Consider the following 26,231-nt stretch of genomic DNA (forward strand, 5'->3'; position numbering starts at 1 on the left):
GGATATAAGCTCAGCATTTCAAAATTCCAGGTGATATCTTTTCTTTTAAACTCTCACCCTAGACAGGGGTGTAGGTTTTAGTTCTCAAAAAAGGTGAGAGGTTTTGAAGAAACAGAAAACATTTTTACCCTTTTCCAGGCTATTTTCTCTGTTACAATAATAAGAGCATTTTCAAGTTATTTTAGTTTTCTATATTAATTCTTCAAATATAATTTTGAATGATTTTGTAGCAATATTTTATAACTAATCATTAAATATATAGTAATAGAACAATGTCTTCTCAATTTTTGCTATTATAAATAATATTAGAATAAATATATTTTCATTTAAACCTTTATCCAAGTTTCTGTTATCTTCCTAGGCATAAACTCCTAGAAGAAAAATTACCACCTCAAACATTTTTTATGCATATTGCCAAGCTGAAATCCAGTAAAATTAGAATTATTTATTTTCCAAAAAGAAACATATAACAATGTCCACTTTACTACATTTTCATGAAATGGGGCATTATTTTTTAAATCTTTATAATGATAAAAATACATATTTTGTTTGCTTTGTGTTTTTATATTAATGATGGCAACTATTTCAAAAATGTTTGTTAGCCATTCATTTTCATATTACATTAAATGCTTGTGTCTTTTCCCAATTTTTGATTGTAGGCTTTTCATTGTCGCTATACAGAACAACTTTACATATTATGTCAATCATTGCTTCGTCTAATTTGATGCATGTTTTAGTCTTTAAATTTTAATGTTTTGACTTACAGAAAAAATTCAAATTTCCACATTTAAATATGTGTGTATTTTGTATTATAAATTATGTATTAATTGAATGTTTAGAAAGAATGTCCTTATTGAATAAACAATGTATATATTTATGTGCTTTATTGCTGGTTTTCTTTGCATAATAGTAAACACCAGTCTCAGGAAAATTTGGAACTTGTTTTCCTTTTTATCACTAATGTAAAATTAGTACTATCTTTTTTATTTTCTTTTCTATGACATTGATTAAACTATCCAATTAGAAAAGAACTATTTTATTACAAAATCAATATAGTGTATTGAAATAACTCTCGGGAAATTAGCCATTGTTTACCTATTCTTTTTCAAAAATGTCATGATTAGACTTACCTATTTATTCTTCTATTTAAACTTCAGAATTTCTTTGTTAAGCCTCTTCCTACCCTCTGCAATATCAATTGGAATTACATTAAATCTATAAAACTTGGCGAAAAAGAATATTAAAACTATTCAGTGTTTCCATCCATCATCATAGTATATATCTTACTACTTATTCATTCTTATTATTCTAAAAACAAATTATGTAGCTTTTAACATGTAGGTTGATCATATTTCTTTCTAAAGTTATTCATAGGCACTTGTAAAAGAAAGTAAAATTCTCAGGACTACCCCCCCCCAATTCCTTATGCAAAAGGGAAGGTCAAAACTGGAGACTGAGTCATGCTGGACCCCACATCCCCTTCCAAATGAATAGCTGTTACTAATGTTATACACCAGCCAGATCCCCAGAAAGGCAAAATCCTCAGGCATCTACAAGGACTGCTCCCACAAATCACTCATGAAGAAACTCCTTGCTGTCCTCCCAAAAGCAAGAACATACAAATTGCAACTTTGGGTCTGCAGGCTAAGTCTAGCGCCTAAAGTCTGCTCCACTCCACACAATGAATTACAAGTTTATCTTCCCAGGTGCAGAACAGAGATAGAATCAAACATTCTTCTACCAACCCAGGGCCAGCTACATAATTTATGCTTCCTTCACTCCCTTTTTCCTTTCTAACAATCACTTTACCTTATTATAAAATGTTGATTTCCTGGGCCTCACAAGAATGTAACCATTTTGCCCACTGCCCACCTTCCTGCTCCTTTTTCTCTTTGTATACCCTATCCCCCTTAAACACTGAGGTTCCAAAATTTCCCTTCAGAAAAACAGTCACAGATGCTTCTGTGGTTTGTATTTTTCCCAGGAGTGTCCTCAACTTTGGCTTAATAAACCTCTGCTCATTGAGATCATTGCCTCAGTCACTTATTTTGCATTGCCACACTTTACGTGTGGTTCTTTTTTTTTAATTTTCTTTTTATTTCAGCATATCACGGGGGTACAAATGTTTAGGTTACACATATTGCCTTTGTCCCACCCCAGTCAGAGCTTCAAGAGTGTCCATTCCCTAGACGGTGCACTTTTTTCTACTGTAATTACGTGTTTTTCTTATTCTATATCCTTTCATATATTCATTTTTGTTGGTCTGGCCACCTCGGTTGAAATTATTTCTTACTTGATTTTGAGGGGGTATTTTAAGTAGATGACACAAAATATGATGTTAGTAGTATAAGTACTCATACTATTTCTTAACTATGTCTTATAGCAGGAACTTAAATTCCAGAATAATGCTAAATAATAAAGATGATGGTGTTACTTCTTATTTCTTGTTTTAATGGGAATTACTCTAGTACTTCAGAAATACAAGAAGTTTTATTTATAATTTTTTGTATCAAATATAGTCGTCTTCTTTGTGTTTATAATATTGAATATATTCTCAATATATAGCATAGTTCTTTAACTGGTAGGTAATTAGAGGAAAAAGTTAAGGTCTCTTCATTCAAATATCCTCTCATTCTCTTTCTAGTTTTCCAGCAGAGTCTGTTTTGCACATTTTCATGCTATGTCTTTCACAAATAGAATTTCTTAACTTCATACAGGAGAGTACATTTTATTAAGTGTTTTTGCCTCAAATATGCCTTTTTCTTGGATTATATTTAAAAATGTTAACATATTTATATACTTTTGTCTTTTTTCCTAATGGCCATTATTTTTATTTTTAAATTCACTGTAATGTGTGTTATGTCTTATAAAAATATACTTTTTTTTTTATTTCAGCTTATTATGGGGGGGACAAAAGTTCAGGTTACATGCGTTGCCCATGTACTGCCCATCCCCCCAAGTCAGAACTCCAGGCATGTCCATTCCCCAGACAGTGCGCATTGCACTCATCATGTAGGTATACACCCATCCCCTCCTCGCACCCCGCCTCCCAGAGTCAGCACCTTCAAGCGTTACCATTCCCCAGACAGTGCTCAACGCACTCATCATGTAGTCATACACTCATCCCCTCCCCCCACCCCCACCTCAGTCTGATATCCAATTGGTATCATTCCCAAATGTGCATTTAGGTGATGATCAGGGAAACCAATTTACTGGTGAGTACATGTGATGCTTGTTTTTCCATTCTTGGGATACTTCACTTAATATAATGGGTTCCAACTCTCTCCAGGAGAACAAAAGAGATGTTGTATCACCATTATTTCTTATAGTTGAGTAATACTCCATGGTATACATATACCATAATTTACTAATCCAATCATGAATTGATGGGCATTTGGGTTGTTTCCACATCTTTGCGATTGTGAATTGTGCTGCTATAAACATTCAGGTACAGGTGTCTTTGTCATAGAATGGCTTAAGAAGAAAATGTAGGAAATACTCTTATAGACATTGGCTTAGGCAAAGAATTTATGAAGAAGACCCCTAAGGCAACAAACACAGCAACAACAAAAATAAATGAATGGGACCTGATTAAATTAAAAAGCTTCTGCACAGCCAAAGAAACAGTCACGAGAATAAACAGACCACCTACAGAATGCGAAAAAATTTTCGCATACTACACATCATAAAGGACTGATAACAAGAATCTATTTAGAACTCAGGAAAATCAGCAAGAAAAAATCAAACAACCCTATCAAGAAGTAGGCAAACGACATGAATAGAAATTTTTCAAAAGAAGATATAAGAATGGCTAACAAACATATGAAAAAATGCTCAACAGCCCTAATCATCAGAGAAATGGAAATCAAAACCACAATGAGATATCACTTAACCCCAGTGAGAATGGCCTTTATCAAAAAGTCCCATAACAACACATGTTGACGTGGATGCGGAGACAGGAACGCTCATACACTGCTGGTGGGACTGCAAACTAGTGCAACCCCTGTGGAAAGCATTATGGAGATACCTTAAACAGATTCAAATAGACCTACCATTCGATCCAGCAATCCTATTATTGGGCATCTTTTTTTAATCCAGTTGCTAAGTGTTTGATTTTTTTAAAGAAAGATAATCCCAGTAATATTTATTACAGAAATATATGCCTGTTCTGGTATTGTCAACTTGCCTTAAATTTTATATATATATACATATATATGTATGTATGTAGAGAGAGAGAGAGAGAGAGAGAAGAGATTTACTTCTTTTTTATATTTTATGTTCTATTTCTTATAGATTATGGTTTGGGGGGGTTCTTTAGTAATCTGGGCATGGGTGGGAAGTGCGCGTGATTTAGGGTTGAAAAAACTTGGATTCAAATCCTCTACCACCTTCTAGAAGTTTGACTTCTGGTAAGTCACTTAATTTTTTTGAATCTTAGATTCTTGCCAGTAAAATTAAGACAACAACCTCTTCACAAGGTCATTATAATTATCAGATAACATCAAGAATGCAGGCCAGGCGTGGTGGCTCACACCTGTAATCCTTGCACTCTGGGAAGCCCAGGCAGGAGGATAGCTTGAGCTCAGGCATTGGAGACCAGCTTGAGCAAGAGCGAGACCCTGTCTCTACTAAAAATAGAAAAATTAGCCGGGCATCGTGGCACACGCCTGTAGTACCAGCTACTCGGGAGGCTGAGGCAGAGGCAGGAGGACTGCTTGAGCCCAGGAGTTTGAGGTTGCAGTGAGCTACTAGGACGCCACTGCATTCTACCCAGCAAGACAGCAAGACTCTGTCTCAAAAAAAAAAAAAAAAAAAGAAAAGAAAGAAAAGAATTTAAAGCCTCAGCCAGGCATGGTGGCTCACGCTTTTAATCCCAGAATTCCAGAACTTCAGGAGGCTGAGGCAGGAGAATAGCTGGAGGCCAGGAGTTCATGATCAACCTGGGCAACATAGTGAGACTCATTTCTAAAAAAAAAATTAAAACTTTAAAAAAGAATGTAAAGCCCTTAACTTAATGCTTGGAGAATAGTAGAGTCACAGTAAATCATAATGTGTGTGCAGAGGCCACAAACGCCAATAATTTCAAGAACTAACAGTCAAAGTAAACATCTGATGGCACGCACCAGTAAGGCAATAGGGAGTAACACACTGGGCATTATATGTCCTGACCAGCAGCAATCCAAATCCAAAATTTAACACTGTGCTTGGCAAATAAAAAAGTGTGTAATTTTTGGCCTGCAGTCTGTCAATTTGTGATGATTGTCATTATCTCAGATGCTCATTATATGCTTTGAACCACATTATAATGGCCAGTTTGGAAATGAGTTCTTCAGACATACATTATCCTCAAGTTTGAGGATATGCATTCATGGAAATTAGCAAATTAAACAACAAGGAAAGAAAGCACTTTTTTGGATAATATAATCTCAAAGAAGTGATGAAAGAAACCTTAATATAATGAATTAGATGTGTTTCAATTAGGTAGCAATAAATTATGAGCTTCATGGGCAGGAAGGCATATTTCAGTTCCCTAAGTAGTTAAAAATTCCATTGTGCTTCTAATTACCTATTTAATTCCTTGAATACCAAAGTGAAATTAACATTACAAATAATCAAGGTTAAAATATAATTAATGCAAGTGTGATTTAGTTATAATTAAACTAATTATACAGACATGTAGTATAATAAGGGACTTGCAGACCATTATTTGGATGTAAATTTATTCTTCCTTTCAAGAACAGTTATTTGAATTTCATTTTCCAGTTATTTTACAAATGATGAAATGGGATTATAAAGGAGAGAGTCTTTCAGGGATGAAAAACTAAATGTCATTTTTTTACTCCTTTATAAGTTCTGATTCCTTTGTCCATATGTACTTACAAATAGAGAAGTTAGAGAGAAAAAAGTTTTTTAAAAAATCCACCACAATCAACAAAAATATCTTACTTCTTACTTCTATGATTGCAGGGGAAAAAAATCAACAAAATAATGCTTGACAGAAAATCCAATTCCATACAGCATGATTTTCTTTTAGAATAAATAGTGTATACAACTCTTTATATGTGTAAGCTTCAAACACTTGCTCAACTAATAAATTAGCTCTATTTTATGTTCTCAAACACAATTCTTTTCTACTGTTGAGTTTTCATCTATTGACATAGATTAACCAAATTATAACTGCATTCTCTGCCCACAGACTACAATAGTTACAGCACGTAGCACTGGAGCAAGATGGATAAGCTTCCAGGTCTGCAACTTTCTTCATATAAGTTAGGAAAAGAAAATATTTCTTACATGAAAACTGCATGCCTATTTCTGAATAAGGTGGATTTTATATGGGATATCACTAAACCTTCATTTAAATACCTGAGCTATTATTATTTCTAGTATGTTGATGAGGAAATAAATAGAGAAGAATGGGAAGAAGAAAGAAAAGGGAAATATTAAGAGGTAAAAGGGATAACTGAGCACAAAATAACATAGAACTCAGGAAAATCAGCAAGAAAAAAAACAAACAACCCTATCAAAAAGTGGGCAAAGGACATGAATAGAAATTTTTCAAAAGAAGATAGAAGAATGGCCAAAAAACATATGAAAAAATGCTCAGCATCTCTAATCATCAGGAAAATGCAAATCAAAACCACAATGAGATATCACTTAACTCCAGTGAGAATGGCCTTTATCAAAAAGTCCCATAACAATAAATGTTGGCGTGGATACGGAGAGAAAGGAACACTCATATACTGCTGGTGGGACTGCAAACTAGTGCAACCTCTGTGGAAAGCAATATGGAGATACCCTAAACAGATTCAAGTAGACCTACCATTCGATCCAGCAATCCCATTATTGGGGCATCTACCCAAAAGAACAAAAGTCATTCTATAAAAAAGACATCTGCACCCGAATGTTTATAGCAGCACAATTCACAATTGCAAAGATGTGTAAACAACCCAAGTACCCATCAATACATGAGTGGATTAGTAAATTGTGGTATATGTATACCATGGAGTATTACTCAGCTATAAGAAATAATGGTGATATAGAATCTCTTATGTTCTCCTGAATAGAGTTGGAACCCATTCTACTAAGTGAAGTATCCCAAGAATGGAAAAATAAGCACCACATGTATTCACCATCAAATTGGTTTCACTGATTATCACCTAAGAGCACACTGGGGAATAACACTAACCAGGTGTTGGGCAGATGTGGTGGGGGGAGGGGATGGGTGTATACCTACATAATGAGTGCGATGAGCACTGTCTGGGGAATGGACATGCTTGAAGTTCTGACTCAGGGGGGGATGGGGGGGCAAGGGCAATATTACGTAACCTAAACTTTTGTACCCCCATAATATGTTGAAATAAAAAAAAAAAGAATGACATCTGAATTATATAAACAGACAAACAAAACCTAATTTGTCACTTTCTGAGGCTGGCTGGAAACTAATTGATTATCATGACAATTGGGTAAATAAAAAGAAAAGAATTAGCATTGTATCTCTCCTTTCCTGTATGAACTGTACCTCTGGGTAAACAAAAGATAGTAAAAGCATCTCCCTATAAAATTATTCTAGCTAGCAAATGAAAACAAAAAGATAATAGTTAAATATCACCATTTTGCAATGGACTAATGCACCTAAGCGTTAAACATCAAAACTGCTAACATCAAAAAAAAAAAAAGAAATAGTAAAGACCAGATTATGATGTGCCTCTTGATGAAACAGAACAACATCATCTCTTGCTTAGTCATGCCAAAGGACTTAACCTGAGCCTGATTAAACCTCTGGATCCAGATAAAATTGCAAGAAATAAAAAGGACAGAGAAATATGTTAAACTTCATCATTAGTAAGCAGTCAGCAAAGTCTGTAGGCAACTCTCTAAGTCCAAAGGCCCAGGTTCTTCAATAAAGAGATTAGAAAGAAATGAAAAGGATGGAGGGGGCCTGTAGATTGAGAAGCTTAAAGGTCACATCAAGTTTTTACAGGTGAGCAAGATTAAACGATGATGTCTAGGAACACATTCTTGAGTCACAGAACCATTAAGAATCATTTGGATGGAAGGAGTTGAGGTTGAGATGGAGCACATAGAGGGGTTTACAGATCAGCTGTCAAAGTTCTATTTCTTGTCCTGAGTTTTGTTTACAACAGTGCTTGGTTTATAATAATACACTAAGCTTTGGTTTAAAAAAATGAAAATAGGAGTTACCCTGGATGGGAAAAGTGATTTATTGGGTGCTGGTCTTGTTCTGTTTCTTGAGGTAAGTACTGATTATACAAGAATATTCACTTTATGAAAATTCATTGAGATGTTCTTTTCCATATGTAAATTATACTTCAAAAACATCTTTAAAAAGATTTTTTAATAAAAATATTTAAGCAAGAAATAAGATTTTGAATATCTGAAAATATTCTTCCAAGTTAAGTTTTGAGAAAAAGAGACCAAATCAAAATCATATATGTCATTTAGAGAATAACAATAATATCACATTACATTTTTAGGATCAAGGTAAAGCTATACAAAGAGGCATATTTATAGTCTTAATGATTTGATTATTTTAACAAAAAACTTAAAAATCATTTAAATCAGAAAGTTAGAAATAAAACAACAATGGAAAACTTTCTTTTATTTCAAAAAAAAGAAAGAAAGAAACTCACTTATAGAGAGAATTAAAATCCAAATAAAATTTTAAGAAATATGCAATGGAAACATCATCATCAACCAAACTGGAGGATCCCATTGAAAAATCTGAAAATTGATAATTTATGCTATATTAATATAATTTATCCCATCAATGGATCAGCAAAAATAAAAATTAAAAGAAATAAAACAATAAAACTAGATTGAGAAAAGCATAGGGGAGGGGTTAATAAACATGACAAAATTTGATAAATTTAAAAACTAAAAAAATTGAATTGCTACAGAAATTCAGTATTTCATTCTTTTCAAAATAAAAGTCAAAGGCTGAAAATATAAAGATAGTTTTACATAATAAAGCACAAACATACAGATATAGGAATAGAAAGAAATATAAATTTTAGGAGAAAATAGTTATAACCCTATGTAAGTAATGTACAATTTTAATTAAATTAATGAGTTTCTAAGGAAATATAGTCGAAATTCCAAAATAAAAAACAAGAATACTTTAATGGCAAAAATTGGAATGACTTTTTCAACAGACTAATTTTTTTTATGAATCACAAATGTAAAATGATACCTAGAATATTAGCATGTAAAATTTAACAAATAAGAAAACCTATGAGAAAATAAATTTTATCAAGAATTTTTTATTGATAACATAAATTATGTCAAAAGAAAAAGAACTGTAAAATATGTGTATATCTATAAATCCTAAAATGATAAATTTACCACATTCTTTGTAAGAAATTTAAATAAAATTACAAAATAATTCTTAGATGACAAATAATATATAATTTTCAACCCATCATATTTAATATGTAGAAATATTGAAACTAAATGAGAAATAAGATGCATTATCATTTAACATTATTTTAATAGTTCAGAGAAAGCACTAAAGATAATTAGAATTAGAGATATTACTATAGAGAAAAAATAAAATATTTTATTAATTATTGATAAGAACATTCTGTTCTAACAGAATAAAGATCATTTAAAATACTTTAAAAATAAATTCTATTTATATCAAAAAGTGAAAGATTTGCAAAGTTTGTATGAGTGAAAGACAGTATTGTAAAATGTTAGTTATTTTCCAAATTAATCTCTAAATGCAACATAAAGTCGATTAAAATTCCAATGGAGAATTGCAGCAACAATGTTTTAAATTACTGCCTCTACATCCCAAAAAATGATTAATGAATTTTTACATGCTTTATTCATTGCTGAAAAGCTAGTGTCTAGAATAGATAACCATCCTTAAAAATAAACATCTCTGTAGATCATAAACTGCACAGAAAGCTGGAGATAGGGTTCAGCCCAGTAGCTCCTGGGTGCTGGGTTTGAATTACATAAGGGCAGCTTTGGATTTGGCTACCCACCGGGTTACAATGAGTTTGCTCTGGTAGGAAAAAAGAAAGATAGATGCCTGAGGCCTTCTAACCCAGTACTGAAAACAGAATGGGACAGGGGGGCATCCATGTTAGGAGGCACAGGAGTGCCTTGTGGAGGAGTGGCTAGAAAAGAGCTGTCACAACAAAAGTGTAGAATTTTAGTTTGTGACATTGAGCCCAGTTTGCTGTTAGGGCAAATGTGGTAGAACAAGAATCAAGTAGCAAATCCAGCTGAGCGAGATTTAGAGCAGGGAAGCTCCAAGAAGAGAGAAACATCACGGACAGTGGTTCTGATCGGAGCAGGGGGAGGAGAAGACACGCTACCACAGTCGCACAGAAAGGGGCCTGACGGCTCCAGCCCCAGAAGACCTGTTCGTAATCAAGCAGGCAGTCTTGAAAAGAGCTCCAGAATCGGGTACCATGTGAAATGGAGTGAAAGGGCCTGGTGGAGAGAGACCTGCGGGAAGAGCACCCTGCCTGCATGTGGCCCACAGAGCCTGCAGGGGACATCTGGCCTCCGAGTGTGCAGGGTGCCCAGTGACGTCCTCTGTGTGCAGAGCAAGGGGAACACATGCCTTCCCCACCCCCTCAGACACCACCTTCTGGGTTTGTAATGAGTTTCCTGCCCAACCAGAAGCAGTCATGAGAACCTGAAAGAAGTCTGGGTGGCAAAAAGAGGAAAATCACAGGCCCCTTCTGGCCACTTTAACTGGTGGGAACATCTGAAGCTTTATCTAAATAAGGATCAAGAAAAACCAGCCCCTGGCCGTTTCCTGCTTCCCTGAGTCACCTGGGCAGAGAGAAGCCTGGCACCTCAGACCCCGCCCCAGGCCTGGCAGCTGCTGGTGACACAACCCCCTCCGCCCTTCCCCCTGCCTGAAGTGCGAGCTGGGCTTCCTCGTACTTGGAATCTCTTTTTCCCCTTCAGAGGATAGGTAATTGGAAGGTAAATTTGGAGGAAAATTATGTTTTCAAACTTTATTCCACAAGATGGAGGGGATGCTGGGGGGTGTCTGGACCTGATCATTGTCTCCTTTGGCAGCAAGAAGGATGAAATTGGGATCTTACCCCGAGATCGTCCTGACGACAGCGTGTCCCGACGTGGGAGGCACTTCCCCACTCAGCATCCTGAAGGTCGTGCTCTTCCCAGCTCCATTCACCCCCAGAAGCCCAAAGCACTAAGTGGAAATACAGTTCAATAAAACAAGTTAAATAAAATCAAAATTGTATCAAGAAGCATTTGCTTTTGGCAGATTTTGAGTTGACACTGGGTTTTGATATCTGTAGATTTTAAAATCACACTATTGTATAAAGCACTTTATGTTGATAGATTACAAAGTCTTTTCAAAATCATCGTGACATTTGAGTGGTATAAAAATTTCAGCATTAATTTACGGACAAGTAAATTAATGTACAAAAAATTCAAGAGCATGAAAAGTAAATGCCAACTACCCTAAATTATGCAGAGATAATATAATATTTTTTGGAAGTCACATCATCATAATAATTGTTATCTTCCTGATTTCGTTTCTATATTTTTTATAGTACTTTCTAACACTATTCCATCTTCCATTTTCCCCACACTCCACTGTGTGTGTGTGTGTGTGTATGTGTGTATCACTCACAGCTTTCTTGTATACCACCTTTTTCCATCTAAGAGACTGTAAATTCACCCCTAACTCATACTCTAGGCTAGTCCTGATATTAATTAAAAAGATGACCTCCAGTTCTATACTCTGACACTCAGCATCATGTCAACATATTTTTTCACCCAATTCTGCCTTATAGTTGATGTGAAAAATAGCTTTCTTTCTCACTTTTCTGGACTTGGTCTCTACATTGTACCTCAGTGGATATTTTGCCTGGGACTCCACTTTGCAGACTGTCTCTCTCAATCTTAGCAATCCCCTTTCAAGACAGCTCTTTTCTGATGGCTGAGTGCTGCTACTTACTGACACAAACTGGCTTCCTGGCTCCTTAAACCTTGGAAAGTGCTTCTGGATTTCCTGTCACCAGGCCTTACCTACCACATAACACTCTTTGTACCTCTGGATTTCACTGCTTCCCTGAATTGCCACCTACTTCAATTGCCACATTTCTCCCAATTCCCCGGGATCTCTCCCACCATCTGAAATATGCGCCCGTCTTGGTCCAGGCCTTCTCTGTCCCACGTCACTGCTGTCAGACAGCCCATAGCTGAGCTGGGTGTCCCAGGGTATACCGCCATCAGCCTATACACACTATGTCTGTGCTTTAGGGCTCAGATGTACACCCAGCTCTTTAATAAAGCTCTCCCCACATGCCCTGTCATTCCACTCCTCTTCCCTCCCTGCCCAGTCACACTCTCTGGACTTCTGGCACTGAAGACAATACTACTCACGTGCCTTCAGTACTGTCCTGCCTTGGGACAATGCTCATGTTGTCATGTAACACTGTATATGCTTATGATATTTTGTCTCCTACCCAATTAATTCCCACAGGGAGAGGGACACAGAGTCATGCACCACATAATGACATTTGACAATGATAGACTGCATGTGTGATGTGGTCCATAAGATTATGATCCAGTACTTTTACTACACTTTTTCTATGTTTAGATACGTAAATACTTACCTTTGTGTTACAGTTGCCTGCAGTATTCAGTACGATAACACGCTGTACAGGTTTGGCCCCAGGAACAATAGGCTATACCAGATAGCCTAGGTATAGCAATACCTATATCATCCAGGATTGTGAACTATATGATGTTTGCACAGTGAAGAACTAGCCCAGCCACGCATTTCTCAGAACCTATCCTCATCATTAATCGACTCATGACTGTATCTGAGGCATCTCTATAGTTTCCACAGGCTCTTGCTTAGCACTTTCCATCTAGGTAATAAACTGTGATACCAGTAAAAGCTTAGAGAATAGGACCCAGGTTTAAATGGCATCGTGGATCATTTCAGATACCTGGAGCATCATTCTTTTAAAGTTTTCCAAGTTTTCCTCTTACCCCTATTGGAGCTTAGAAATGATACTCCAAAAGTGAAAGTCTCAGAAGCAGCCTCTGAAGCAAAAGCTTCCCTCTGACTTTCTACTCTCCCGTCTCTCAGTCCCATTCTCTCCTGAGTCTACCCATAGAAACTAGAATCCCTCTTCCCCATGGTGGGTCAAGGAAATCAGAACCCCTTTCCCCAAAGCCAGCCATAAAACCTAAAAATATTATTCTTAACTCCCACAACTCACCGACTCTTCTGTGTAAAACCTGCCCACAATAAAATTATCTGACCTACCTTATTTGACTGTAGCACATGGCACCCCCATCCCAGAGAGGGCCCTGCCCCACACTCAGAAGGAAGGACTGCTGTTCAGAGAGGCTGAGAAGAATCTAGACAGACAGGCCTTTCTGGGTTTCCCCACTCAGTCTACTAGGATTAGATCATACCCTTTTTATCCAATCATATTTCTACACGCCTATCCATACCTTGTTGAACCTAAGCATAAAAATCAACCGTTTCGTTTCCCCTGTATCTTTGGGTCTGTATTCTGAAGGCTCTCATGTCATGTGAAACTATGATCAAACAGACTCTATGCCTTCTTCCTATTAATCTCCCCTTTGTCAGTGACTCTCAGCGAACCTGCAGAAGGCAAAGAGAAGCTTCCCCTCAGCACCTACATCCCCCCTTTGCATAAAGCTACCATGGAGAGGTAGTGGCAAAACCAATATGGATTTTTAAAGTGAGGGTAAAAACAGATAGTTCAACGTGATGGGTAAGATTGCACAGCCAGTCTTAGAGCAGCAGCAAACAACAACTACACAAAAATCTTCGTTATCGTTTTGTTCTATTCTACCAGAAACCGCAGCCCAGGGAGTAAGGATAGTTCTGCATTACTTCAGTTTGGTCTCTTGGCTTCTCTTTGGCTCAGAATGCTCATATCTGAAACGCCTGCTCTCAGCTCACAAGTGGAACGTGGATACCAATCAGATAACAATATAACCTACTTTGAATTTCTCAGGAGCCTGGAACAATATGAATCCAAGGTGTCTTTTTATTTTTAACAGTTAATTAAAGGTAATCATTTCCAGAACTGATTTCCCTTTATGCATTGAACACAAATCAGGAACAATTTATATGGCTTCCGTCAGTTCTGATTGAACACTGTTACTAGATTTAATGCCATATCCATGAAAAAAATCTCTGAGCTATTCCTATATCGTGTGGGCGTTCTTTACCTTTCCAGAGCAGCATTTCATCAGATTGGCTTCACTGGACATTTAAAGAGTACTGAAGGCCAAGTAAGAGATGAAAGTAGTTTCCTTAATTAATTGGATTCATAAAATATTTGCACTCAATAAAAAGTCATCTCATAGCCCAAACAATAATTAAAATTCCCCACTCACATGAAATTTTAAAAATTATGAAACAAAATAAATTCTATCAATCAATCAATCAGCAAAGTTTTCACTGTGGAAAGAGCCAACAGGCCCTTTATTAAGGTTCTGTTTCTATATATTTTGTAGAAATTCCTGAAAGTTGGAGACTGTTTTGGCTCCAATTTCAGATATTCTGAGAATAACACAAGCAGATCAGCAATTAGAGTTACACGGGTTCACAAGAGAAGAGGGAAAAAATAGAAGCTTCGTTACCTCTCCTTTTGGTATGCCCAGACTAATATCTTGCACAGCAGTGATCTTCTGGAAAAAGCTTTGATAACTTTTACTAAGGTTGTACAGCACAAGAATGTCTCCACTGGTTCTTCCTTCAAACACTCTTACTCGCTCTTTTTCAACATCTCTATCCTTAGAAGATTTGACTGTGCCTCGGAGGGCAGAGCGACGCCTGGAAAGAAAAAGTCAGAGTTAACTCACACCTGGGAAATTATACAGGAATAGCCTACGAGAGGGAGAAAGGTCAGAGATCTGTAAAAACGGAGGAAACTCCCTCAGCCCTCTTAGTATCAGTTGTGTCCAGGGCACCCGAGTCCTGTCATCCTGACTACTGATTGCAAGCAAGAGTCAATTTTTGTTTTCTGACAGAAAGAAAATATACACGTTCCTAAAAGATACTGAAACGGATTGACACTAAACTAGAGCTAGTTTTTAATTTTATGAATAATAAAGTCATGCCAGACTTTTGTGCTAAATGTAAAAAGAATTTATCACAAAATTATTACCAGGCATCAACTTGTCCAAGCGCTTTTAGTGAACAGGTCATTTAATAAAGTAGATTGTATATAAAAGTAGCCAAACATTATAAATTTATAGTATATGTTAAACCATATAAAAGTAGTATAGAGCCAGTACTTTGCACAACACTTCACAAAAAAGTATTCAATAACTATTTGTCCCATGAATACAAATTTAATTTTCAACTCTAACTTATTTATTCTAAATCTAAGCTGCTCACTTTTCAATCTTCTTTATGATTTTCAATCTGATGCATTTTAACTTTCACGTAAATTTTAATTTCCCCTGTCAAATGTAATATGCCAACATTTTAATGATTACATTTAATCATTTAAAATATATTTAATGATTATATTTCAATGATAACACAGACTGCTGAATTAGGATTATAACCAACATCAATTACCTGGTTTTGACAGGGTAATACTGCTGTGTAATATATTATCACATTATCATTGGGAAAAGCTGGGTGAAAAAGGTACATGGGAATTTTTTGTACTAATTTTGCAACTTCTTGTGATTCTTAAACTATTAAAAAATGAAAATGGTATTAAAAATAAAATATCCACTGCCAGCCCCCAGTATCTCCAGCAACTTTCCCTGTACTGCTTTTGTACACCTGAAATCACCATTTGACAAACATAATTTATTCCATGCATGACATATAGCCAGACACTCAGGAGCTGTACTACATGACATCATTTATATGACACTCAAAAGCATAAAAAATGAATCAGTGGAGATAAAAAGAACTGCAGTTACCTTACAGGGTGGTAACTGACTGGAAGAGGGTCCCCAGGGGCCAGCTGAGGTGTTGGTAGCATTCGATTTATTAATGAGAGGGGTTACATGAATGTGTTCAGTTTGTTAAAATTCATTGAATCTTACACTTTTCTGCACTAATGTCGTTTCTCTTTCCCAGATGAGGGTGTGGTTCTTGACCATCCTTTATTCCCACCTGTCTCCCAGATCCATCCCCACGGCTCCCCAGGCCAGCTGTCCTCCTGCTCTCCTCATGGGAATTGCCCAGCGGGCTTTATAAATAGCTCCTGGTCTCATCCCCAGAGCTGCTCATCGCAGGGTTCTGGGGAGGGGCCAGGTGTGCGCATTCATCTCAGTCTCCTCAAGTCATTCTAGTGTGAGTGGGACAACTGGCCGAGGCTGCTTCTGGTCCGTTCCCTCACAACAATCCAGTGTCCTAATACATTCCTCTAACTGTGCCCAGAAATGTGACATTTAGTCATTTTCCAAATGATAGTCACAAAAAGTGATGTCCATGCTAAAGAGGAAGAATCCAGATGGGCCCTAGGTTGCAGCAGAGCTCTCCAGATATCCAGCGTGTCTAATACCTGCACCGTGTGGCTGTTCTAACACAGCCAGCATTCAGGGTACAGAGAGCAAAGTGCAGCTCCAGACAGGATCCAGAATAGGCAAGAACTAGGGCTCAGGTGCTAACGGAGACCTGGCTTCTTAGCAGAAAGCCACTGCCAGCAGCAGGACGGCAGGACTGCAGGACAGGAGCCAGCGCAGGCTGGTGAGGGACAGCAATGGAGTGGGCTCACTAGCACTTGGCACTGGTCTTGCAGCAGATGCCGGTGACAGGCCCTGCTCAGGAAGTGGGGGCAGGATCTCTCCATCCTCAGACACAGAGGGCAGGTTCTTCCTATTCTCTTATAAGATTCAACTATGGCAAGTATAATTTTCCTGCATGAAGGAACTTATAGTCAAGCAGAGATGATTAATATAAATAAATATTATAAAACAGTATGAATGTGTCCTAATAAAGAAAGAGGAGGTAATGGAAACACTGAGACTGCATCAGACCAGCCCAGGAGGCAGGGTGGGGACAGGAGGAGGTGATGGATGTTGAGAAGTTAGTGGAACAGAAGTGACCAGAGGCAAATGTTGTCTCTGCAGGGCTGGGAGAAGGACCACAGACAGCTCCACTGAGCAGGAGGCACCCGACTTGCAGGGAGCCTTGCTAAGAACCTTGGACTTGACCTTTTAAGCAACGATTAGTGACCTGGTTAGATCTGTATTTAAAAAGTTAATTAACTAGGTCACACAGGCATTGTGACAATGGTCCATAAAAGAGTAGCAGGCAACTGGTGTCTAAATTAGCTTAAATTTCCATGCTCTGTAACCTTCACATAGACAAAAAAAAAACCAACAACAAAAATGAACTCTTTACTGTGGATAACAAAGACATTATTCTAAAATATGGTTCAACTTATACTCACACTCTACAAAATAAAGGTAATACAGAAAGTCTTCTCTTTAAAGAAATATCTTTTGATACTATGGGAGAATGGAGCAACCTAAAATCCGCCAGAAGGAATTGTACATTATAGGTTTTAAAATAGATTGCATTAGTGAGGGACATCAGAGAACCAATTATGTTTGAAAGGCACTCAGAATTCGGCTCCAAATTCGGTTGGCCATTGGAAATCTGCAGATTCCAAAGTGACTGTGGACTGTGGTCAATTCAAAAGAGCATTTGGATTTGCATTTAAAATGATTCTCTACTTTAGCAGCTTAATGGGGTTAGGTAAGGCAATGTGTTGTCAAATGACTGAAAGGAAAAAAATTTATGATGGGATCACCATAAAATATTAATAATGTGTCTTTATAATATTTAATAGGTTCTCCAATGACATGGTCTCAATTAGTGATTTCTCTATAAAGGATCCTTCCCTTAAGTAGACATCAGAGGGAAATATACAACACTTGGAAAGAGCAGGGCAATAGATTATGGATTAAGCCACTTGGGTCATGGAAGGGAAACACACCATTTTGGACCCTACACAAGAAAGCACATTTCTCCCTCATGTATGTCAAATGAGTTATCTGACAATATTTCACACATCCTTGCAAAGCCACCTAAATCCTATTTAGGGCAGTAGGGGTGCGTGTGTATGTGTACATGTATATAGGCCATATCATGTATCCACATGTCTACATGTATCCTAGTGCTACCGACTTTCATCCTCACCTAACAAACATGAGAACATAGCAGCAAGAAGCAACAGGACCTGGCAGAGGGCATGCAGTTATCTGCACTGAAGTTCCCTACCTTCCTGCTGCCAGGAGTTATTGGCATTTAGTCATAAAAATAAATTATTTTATGGTATCAACCAAATTCACCCTGGGTGCTACAGAGTAACAGGGAAATTGAGCCATTTCAAAGTGAAAAATACACTGAGACAATTACATAACTGGAAAGATTATCTAACAGGTTGGTACCTTATCTTTTGAAATTCTCCTTCCTAGTGTTGGTGACTTACACCAATCAAAATTAAAGAAAATAATAATATCTTAACCCATTAGAATCATGTAGAACCCGGATCAGATGCATTTCTGATTTTGAAGGCTCCAGGATGGATTTTTCTCTCCCTCTCTTTCTTCAAGAGCCAGTGCTATTCAAGGAGGAGCCCTTCAGAACACACCTTGACCACTGCAGAAGATCCCAGTGCAGCAGAATCCTCAAAAGGAGAAGAACTGTGCCCTGAAAGGCCAATTCCACGAAGATCCAGCCCAGGAACTTCATCTCAAAGGGACTCACATAGGAATCAATGCCGAAGTTGTGTGTCAGGTCGTATTTGATCTGATTATAACAGAGTTCTATCAGTCCTTGGCCCAGGCAGAATTGAGGAAAAATAGTAAATGCCCACTTGAGGACACCATAGATGTTCTGTAAATTCTGTACAGTGAAAGAAAGAAAAAAAATCAAAATTAAAAGCTGTTTCTCCTTTCATGACATATACCAATGACTTCCTTTTCTCCTCTGTTAGTCCTGTGTTCCAGGTCCTCCCTCCCCCAACTATTCAATGACAGCTATCAAGCCAAAGAGGACTATTCTTGAGATTGTAGATATAACGGCATTTGGCTTGCTAGATTTTACTTGCTCGGGACCTGTTACCCCTTTATTTTCTTTCCAATTTCTTTCTTTTGGAATGTGAATGTCTATCCTACACCTGCCCCACCATTATATTTTGGAAGCACATATTTGATTTCACAGTACATGGCTGAAGAGAAATTTGTCTCTCAATGAAATATACCTTCGAGTCTCACCCACATCTGATTATGATGATATTTAGGTAAGACTTTTAAATTTTGACTTTAGAGCTGATACTGCAATGCGTTAAGACCTTTTGGGCTATTGGGTTGGAATGAATTCATTTTGCATGTAAGAAGGACATGAATCTTGCAGGCTCCGGAACTAAATGCTATGGACTGAATATCTGTGTCCCCCCAAATTCATACGTGGAGGCCCTAACCCACAATATGATGGTATTAGGAGGTGGCCTTTGAGAGGTAGTTAGGTGTACATGAGGTCATGAGGGTGGAGCCCCCATGATGAAATTAGTGCCTTTGCAAGAAGAGGAAGAGGCCCCAGAGCTCACTCTCTTTCCACCATGTAAGGACACAGTGAAAAGGCGGCTGTCTATAAGCTAGTAACAGCGCTGTCACTAGTAACCAAATCTGAAATCACCTTGATCTTGGACTTCCCAGCCTCCGGAACTGTGAGGAATAAATGTCTGTTGTTTAATCCACCTAGTCTATGGCATTTTGTTATAGCAGCCTGAGAAGATTAAGGTGCATGGGTAACATTAATAGTCACAAGGTGACATATTTAAATGAGTCAATAGTATTAGGAGCTGTGACTGTGAGCATTTAAATAACATGCAAAATGCCTGCTTCATTCTTAGCATATAATAATATCAAATATACATAGCTGTCATTATTAGACATAGAATTAAGTGGTATTACAAAACAAATATGTGTAAGGGATAAAATGGAAAGAGATCAAATAGGATAAAATTCCAGAGAAAACAAAAAAATATGCCACATATTTGAACACAATCACAATTTTTAAATTAAATATATCTAAAAAGTCAACATCTACCATGACTTTTATTATTGTCTTTATGACCTGGTAAATATTAATTTTTATTTTATTATGAGATTAAAATTATGTTAATCAGTTGTCTATTAGATGCTTATCGTATACTTCTAGCTTCACTACACTTTATCACATTTCATTCTCTCAATAACGTACGAGGCACTGAGGTGGAAACGAGGTCCCAGTGAGAAGGCATGCTCAGGGGGCCGACTGAGCCACACTGTCCAAGCCACACTGTGGTAGGGCTGGGACATAATCCCGACCTTTCTAGTCCAAAGGACAAGATCTTTTGACCAAGGAGTGCCGTCTTTGGAGAAAATTTACCAAAATGCTGCTCTGTTGAGCTGACTTTAATATCCAGTATTGCTACTTTACAGTATTTAACCCAGAAAGGCCACTGAACTGCAGCTACCACATAAAGCTGTGGAAATACAATGGAGAATGAGATGTCTATTTCACAGTCTTTCTCTCTTTGTGTTCAAACTCAATAATTGATTTAAATCTAAATAATAATATTTTATAAGGGAGAAAAATCATCATACTGTGTACATGAACATACAATAGTGTATGGATCCTATCAGAAATGCTAAAGAAAAAACTTACAGAATTGCCCATTGCATATTTCATATGATATAACGTCCAGTTTTCTCTTATGATGCAAACTTATAACTTGACTAGGATAAATGTCTTAAATAATGTGGTTCTGGAAAAATAGAAGATTCAATGACAACTTTTAAGGGCACTTACTGTTATATTATGGTTATTGTCATTTGCATACAGACATGGGAAAAGTACAAAAGCTTCGTTTAATTTTCTCCTTGTTTTTTCTTGACTGACTGCCACTAGTTATAAATTTCAAACAGTCCTAAAAGAGCTAATTAATCCCACTTTTCATAAAGCTGTGTCCCTGGATCAATTATTGTACCACACGAAAATATTTTTCTATTACTAGTGATAGTATAGAAACAGCAGAATATTGCAAGTTTTAACTCAGAAACTAATTAAGGAAATGGCATACTAACGGTGATGATTTATATCCGATTTTAAGGAATTCGCAATGGTCTTTACACAAGTATGAACAAAGGTGCTGGCAGTGCATGAAACTGAGTCAGCAAATAATCCGGACAGATGAGGGGCACAGCTGCACAAACTCACGGAGTGACAATTCATTGGTGTTCCATTTAGGATATGTGGAGATTGAGGGATGATCAGTATGCAGATAAATTAGAAAACATGAGTTTTCCTCCCCCCAACCCCAACAGGGAACCTTGCCAGGAAGAGAGATAGATGTCCCAGATCTGGTGTTAGAACCCCAAATGCATCATCATGTAAACTGTGATTTGGTAGCAATGAAAATGATCACATTAACACTACAGTTTGTATACACAATGGTTAATACTGGTTACACTAGCTTTTAAGATTAATCTGAGAATCCAGTCATCTTTCTTGGTTTCTTTCATTAATTCTATCAGATATTACTCCATAACTTACAAATAAATATTTGAAATCATTTGAAATAAATATTTGAATAGTGTTGAGATTCTTAAGCAAACAATATCCAAATAAAGAGCAAAAGAAAATAAAGACCTAAATAAAGGTAATAAAATGCCTTTTATTATTTGTTATCAATTGATTTAGATCCATTTTTCTGCAAACAACTCATTGCCTGTTGATTTTTTTTGGTTTTTTTTTTTTTGCTGTTGTTGTTTTTTTCTGAGACAGGGTCTCACTCTGTCACCCAGGCTAGAGTGCTGTGGCGTCAGCCTAGCTCACAGCAACCTCAAACTCCCGGGCTCAAGCAATCCTCCTGCCTCAGCCTCCCCAGTAACTGGGACTATAGGCGCATGCCACCACACCTGGCTAATTTTTCTATTTTTAGTAGAGATGGGGTCTTGCTCTTGCTCAGGCTGATCTCCAATGCCTTAGCTCAGCAATCCTCCCGCCTGGGCCTCCCAGAGTCTTAGGATTACAAGCGTGAGCCACCACACCCGGTCTGCCTGTTGATTTTCTTTTTAAAGTAAGCAATTCTTCTGTTTATAACTGAAGATAACAATGCCTTTCCACCTACCACACTGTTAGAATCTCATGGATGGAAAGGTTTCTGGTGAGTTTCCTCTTTGGATCTGAAAAATTCTTCTTGCTTTTTCTTTTGGAGCTAAATACCTGCTTTGGTGACCCCATCCCTGAGGGAAGCCCTCTGTTTCTAAGTTTCTCACCATGAGGATTATCCACCTGAGTCTGTTTTAGTTCACTGTAGTTCATGATGGACATCCTGGTGGCCCATATCACATTAGAGATCTGATGGGGGAGGAGGGAAATTGTACACTCTGCCTCTGCTTATTTCAATTTTCTCCTCAAGCTAAAGCCAATTAATTGTTCTGCAAGTTTTCTACTTAAAGGCTAGACATATTAGTACAGATTAGTGTCAATATTAAATCTGTAAAAATCACCAAAATAGAGTATTACCTTCATTAAATGCATAATAGATATTTACACACTTCACTGCTTCTATCCAAACATGAGGCACAATAATAAAAATTAATATTAGCCATCACTGGGGAGTCTACTAAGTCCCTGAAAGTCCAGCCATGAGGAGGCAGGCTTGTCCCAAATGAGCAGATGTCAGTCTGCTCATGAAATGAGACCAGTAGCACATCCTTCAGGGCCGGGAGCTCTGTACCTTCTCCAGGTGATTCTCTCAGCCCCTGAGTCAGCCAAACACCTGGGAGCTATCAAGGAATCAGAGTCCCTGCAAACAGCAGACAGTTAAGAGAGACAGTGTGGTCATAACTGAGAAAAGACAGGAATGAAAAGGATTGGATATGGGGGAAGAGGAAAGGGTGAAATCTGAAGTCCATACCTCCAGGTAGCACACGGTTGCAAGACAGGTCCCAGCACAGGCCAGGACGCACGCAAGCCTCACTAGGGAGGAGACGGGGGTGGAAGGAGCACGGTGGGGACAAACGGGGTATGTCACCAGAAACAGATTCAGCCTAGACACCTGCTGGGGATACTACCGCAAAAATGACTTGACAATGGGAAGGGCCTGTTGGAGAGAAGCATCCTTTGGGTGAGGCATTTCCCTCACAGGGAGAAATGCTTCCAGACTACGGAGCCCATGCTCAGGACCACCCTTTGGTCTGACACTTGGAAAGTAGCAAAATTTAATTTGTTACAGAGATCACAGAGGGGAGACCCACCCCCCACCCCCAACACTGGTCATCCTTCAGACATGCGATGGCCTGAAAGTGTGGTCAAGAGCTGTGGCCCACCCTACCTTGCAGAGTCTGCCCCTGACTATGGTGACACTTTGACAAGACATGTTTCATTGAAGTCCATCTTCTACCACTAAATAGCAATTCATCCACAAGTAGTCTCAATGAGGGCACCAGGGATGTGGCAGTGAATGTCTTCGTGGCTCTGTCCTCACTAATAAAGAGGCAGAGACCGTGTATCTTTTTGTCAATTGTTGCCAACCTAGACAAGGCTCCTATAACGGCACAGTTGTTTTTTGTTAATTAGAATCAATTTTTCTTTCTGGAATTTAAAGACACCGTGGATACTCGTGCATTTCTATGGAATTCCAATTGGAAAAGCAACAAAATAGTCATGAGTCAACACAGTCTTCTTTCTAGTACATTTGTAGACGAAACGCTGCAAAGCTACTGACCTTAGCTTTGGAGATGATGGCCAGTAGCCGGGGCATGGTGGTCATGAGCATGGTGCAGAGGCCAAAGATGAAGTTTAATGAGATGTAGGAGATGAAAGCCACGTCTGAGCTGGAGAAGATTCTGGACATCAGATACATCCATGGAAGAGTTGCATATCTGAAAAGCGAAGTGAAAAGTCATGTTTAGTTTACTGTAATATTTAGAGTAGTCCCTTCTTATCCATGGGGGACACGTCCCAAGACCCCAAGAAGATGCCTGTGTAGGGGAACCAGAGATTCCCTCTACTCCTCTTTAGCTCTTAGTGGGCTCCTTGGCTGGATCTAGAAACCAAATTAACACCAGGCAGCTTAACAAAGGAAAAACAGACAAATTTTGTTAGTTTTACATGTATGTGAGGATCCTCTTAAGAAAACGAAGTCTGAGGAAGTGTCAAAGCAAGATACTTTTAAACTTTTTAGAGAAAGAATGAAAAATTTAAGAAGACATAACATGTAAAAGGGATCTGGTTAGGAGCAGTAAATTTCTAAGGGAGTCACCAGGAGATATATGGGGAGGTATAAAACTAGTAGAAGATGAGAGTTACTTTGGAAAGTGTATTTATTTGGGTCCATTGCAGCCCCCAATTCCCAGTCTCAGAGCAAAGAAGTGCCCCTCCGGAGGAAGAGACAGTGTGAGTGGAGGCCCACGCAGGCCCCCTGTGTTACGCCGTATCCAGTGTGCTTTTACTGTATGGCAGAGCCTGCGGAGGCCCCAGGAAGAGGCTTTGTCTGGGGTTTCAGAGGGATGTGTTATATAAAGTGGTTTCAGGCCGGGCGCGGTGGCTCACGCCTGTAATCCTAGCACTCTGGGAGGCCGAGGTGGGCGGATCGTTTGAGCTCAGGAGTTCGAGACCAGCCTGAGCAAGAGCGAGACCCCATCTCTACTAAAAATAGAAAGAAATTATATGGACAGCTAAAAATATATATAGAAAAAATTAGCCGGGCATGGTGGTGCATGCTTGTAGTCCCAGCTACTCGGGAGGCTGAGACAGGAGGATCCCTTGAGCTCAGGAGTTTGAGGTTGCTGTAAGCTAGGCTGACGCCACGGCACTCACTCTAGCCTGGGCAACAGAGTGAGACTCTGTCTCAAAAAAAAATAAAAATAAAAATAAAAATAAAAAAATAAAGTGGTTTCTGTTCTCTGAGTGAGGAAAAATTGGCAGACAATAAAACTGCATCTATAATTCAGTCATGATACAAATATGGTGGTCTCCTCATCTGCAGTTTTGCTTTCTGACAGTTCAGTTACCTGTGGTCAACTGAAGTGTCAAAATATTAAATGGAAAATTCCAGAAATAAACAATTCCTAAGTTTTAAATGGTGCACTCTTCTGGGTGGCGTGTCCTGCTCCATCCTGCCAGGACACGAATCCTCTCATCTGTGCTGTCTGCGCTCGGTGCCTGTCGGTCACTTAGGCACCCTCTCGGTTATCAGAAAGACTGTCTGGTATTGCAGCGCTTGTGTTCTTCACCCTTATTTTACTTGACGGCCCCAAAGCACAACAGTATTGATGCTGGCATATTGTTATAATTGCTCTGTTTTGTTATTGTTGTTGTTAATCTCTTACTGTGCCTAATTTATAAATTAAACTTTATCATGGTTATATAGGTACAGGAAGAAGCCTAGTGCATATGAGGTTCAGTGCTATCTGCAGTTTCAGATGAAGGAGTGAAGGACTTGCCGTCCCTAAATATGCCAAACTGGTACACTGACTATTTAGAGTTGAAAACATTGGCGAGTGTATTTCAGAAAGGGCCAGCTGACCTGTCTCTTCCTTCATGCAGCAAGCCATAAAGATTCCCCTGGGAGGGGTGCCCTTCCCATACAGAGCAAGAAAAGGAAGGCAGGAATATTACCCATCAATAAGGCAGGAGTAATCCTATTCATTCTACTGAGAATTTAAAAATATCAAGAATATGAAAAGCTGCAGAGCTCTATATAAAAAGTAAGGCATAAAAATCAAAGCTGAAAGTTTCCTTTGCAGTGTCCACTGCATATGGGTACTGTGCTGTGTCCCCTACATGCCCTGACCCCCCTTACATGCTCCAACAACCCACTACGGCCACTATGATCCTCACCTTACAGGTAGAGCAATGGGGATTCACAGAGTTGACACACCTTGATGGAGGGTCCACAGCTGATAAGAAGGGCAAGATGAACACGGGATTCCTTCTATGTGGCCCCAAAGCTGGGCAGTAAGAAATATTACTAAGAGTTGAACCCTAGAAGCAGTCCCCATCTGTATCAGATGACATTGGGATCTAAGGTACCACCTAATGTCCCTAAAATGAGAACATCTCACTTTCTTCTTTTTGTCTCCCTAATTCTAGAGCCAGGTTTCACTCATGGCCAACTTCCTTAATCTCCTTTCTGTCACGATACCACTGTGCCCCATTAAAGGAGACCCGCACTTTGAACGATGAT

At 38.4% G+C, this 26,231-nt stretch overlaps 1 protein-coding gene across 1 annotated transcript in view; it reads right to left on the reverse strand.

Annotated features, from left to right (window-relative positions):
* Positions 1-26,231, reverse strand: part of ABCA13 (ATP binding cassette subfamily A member 13) — a 459,896-nt gene that overhangs the window by 89,485 nt on the left and 344,180 nt on the right. Inside the window, 4 exon segments of the mRNA XM_069462020.1 lie at positions 11,094-11,203; positions 14,656-14,848; positions 18,642-18,895; positions 23,769-23,925. Of these exon segments, the coding sequence (XP_069318121.1) occupies positions 11,094-11,203; positions 14,656-14,848; positions 18,642-18,895; positions 23,769-23,925 (714 nt within the window).

Source organism: Eulemur rufifrons, chromosome 29 (assembly GCF_041146395.1).
Source record: "Eulemur rufifrons isolate Redbay chromosome 29, OSU_ERuf_1, whole genome shotgun sequence".
NCBI lineage: Eukaryota > Metazoa > Chordata > Mammalia > Primates > Lemuridae > Eulemur > Eulemur rufifrons.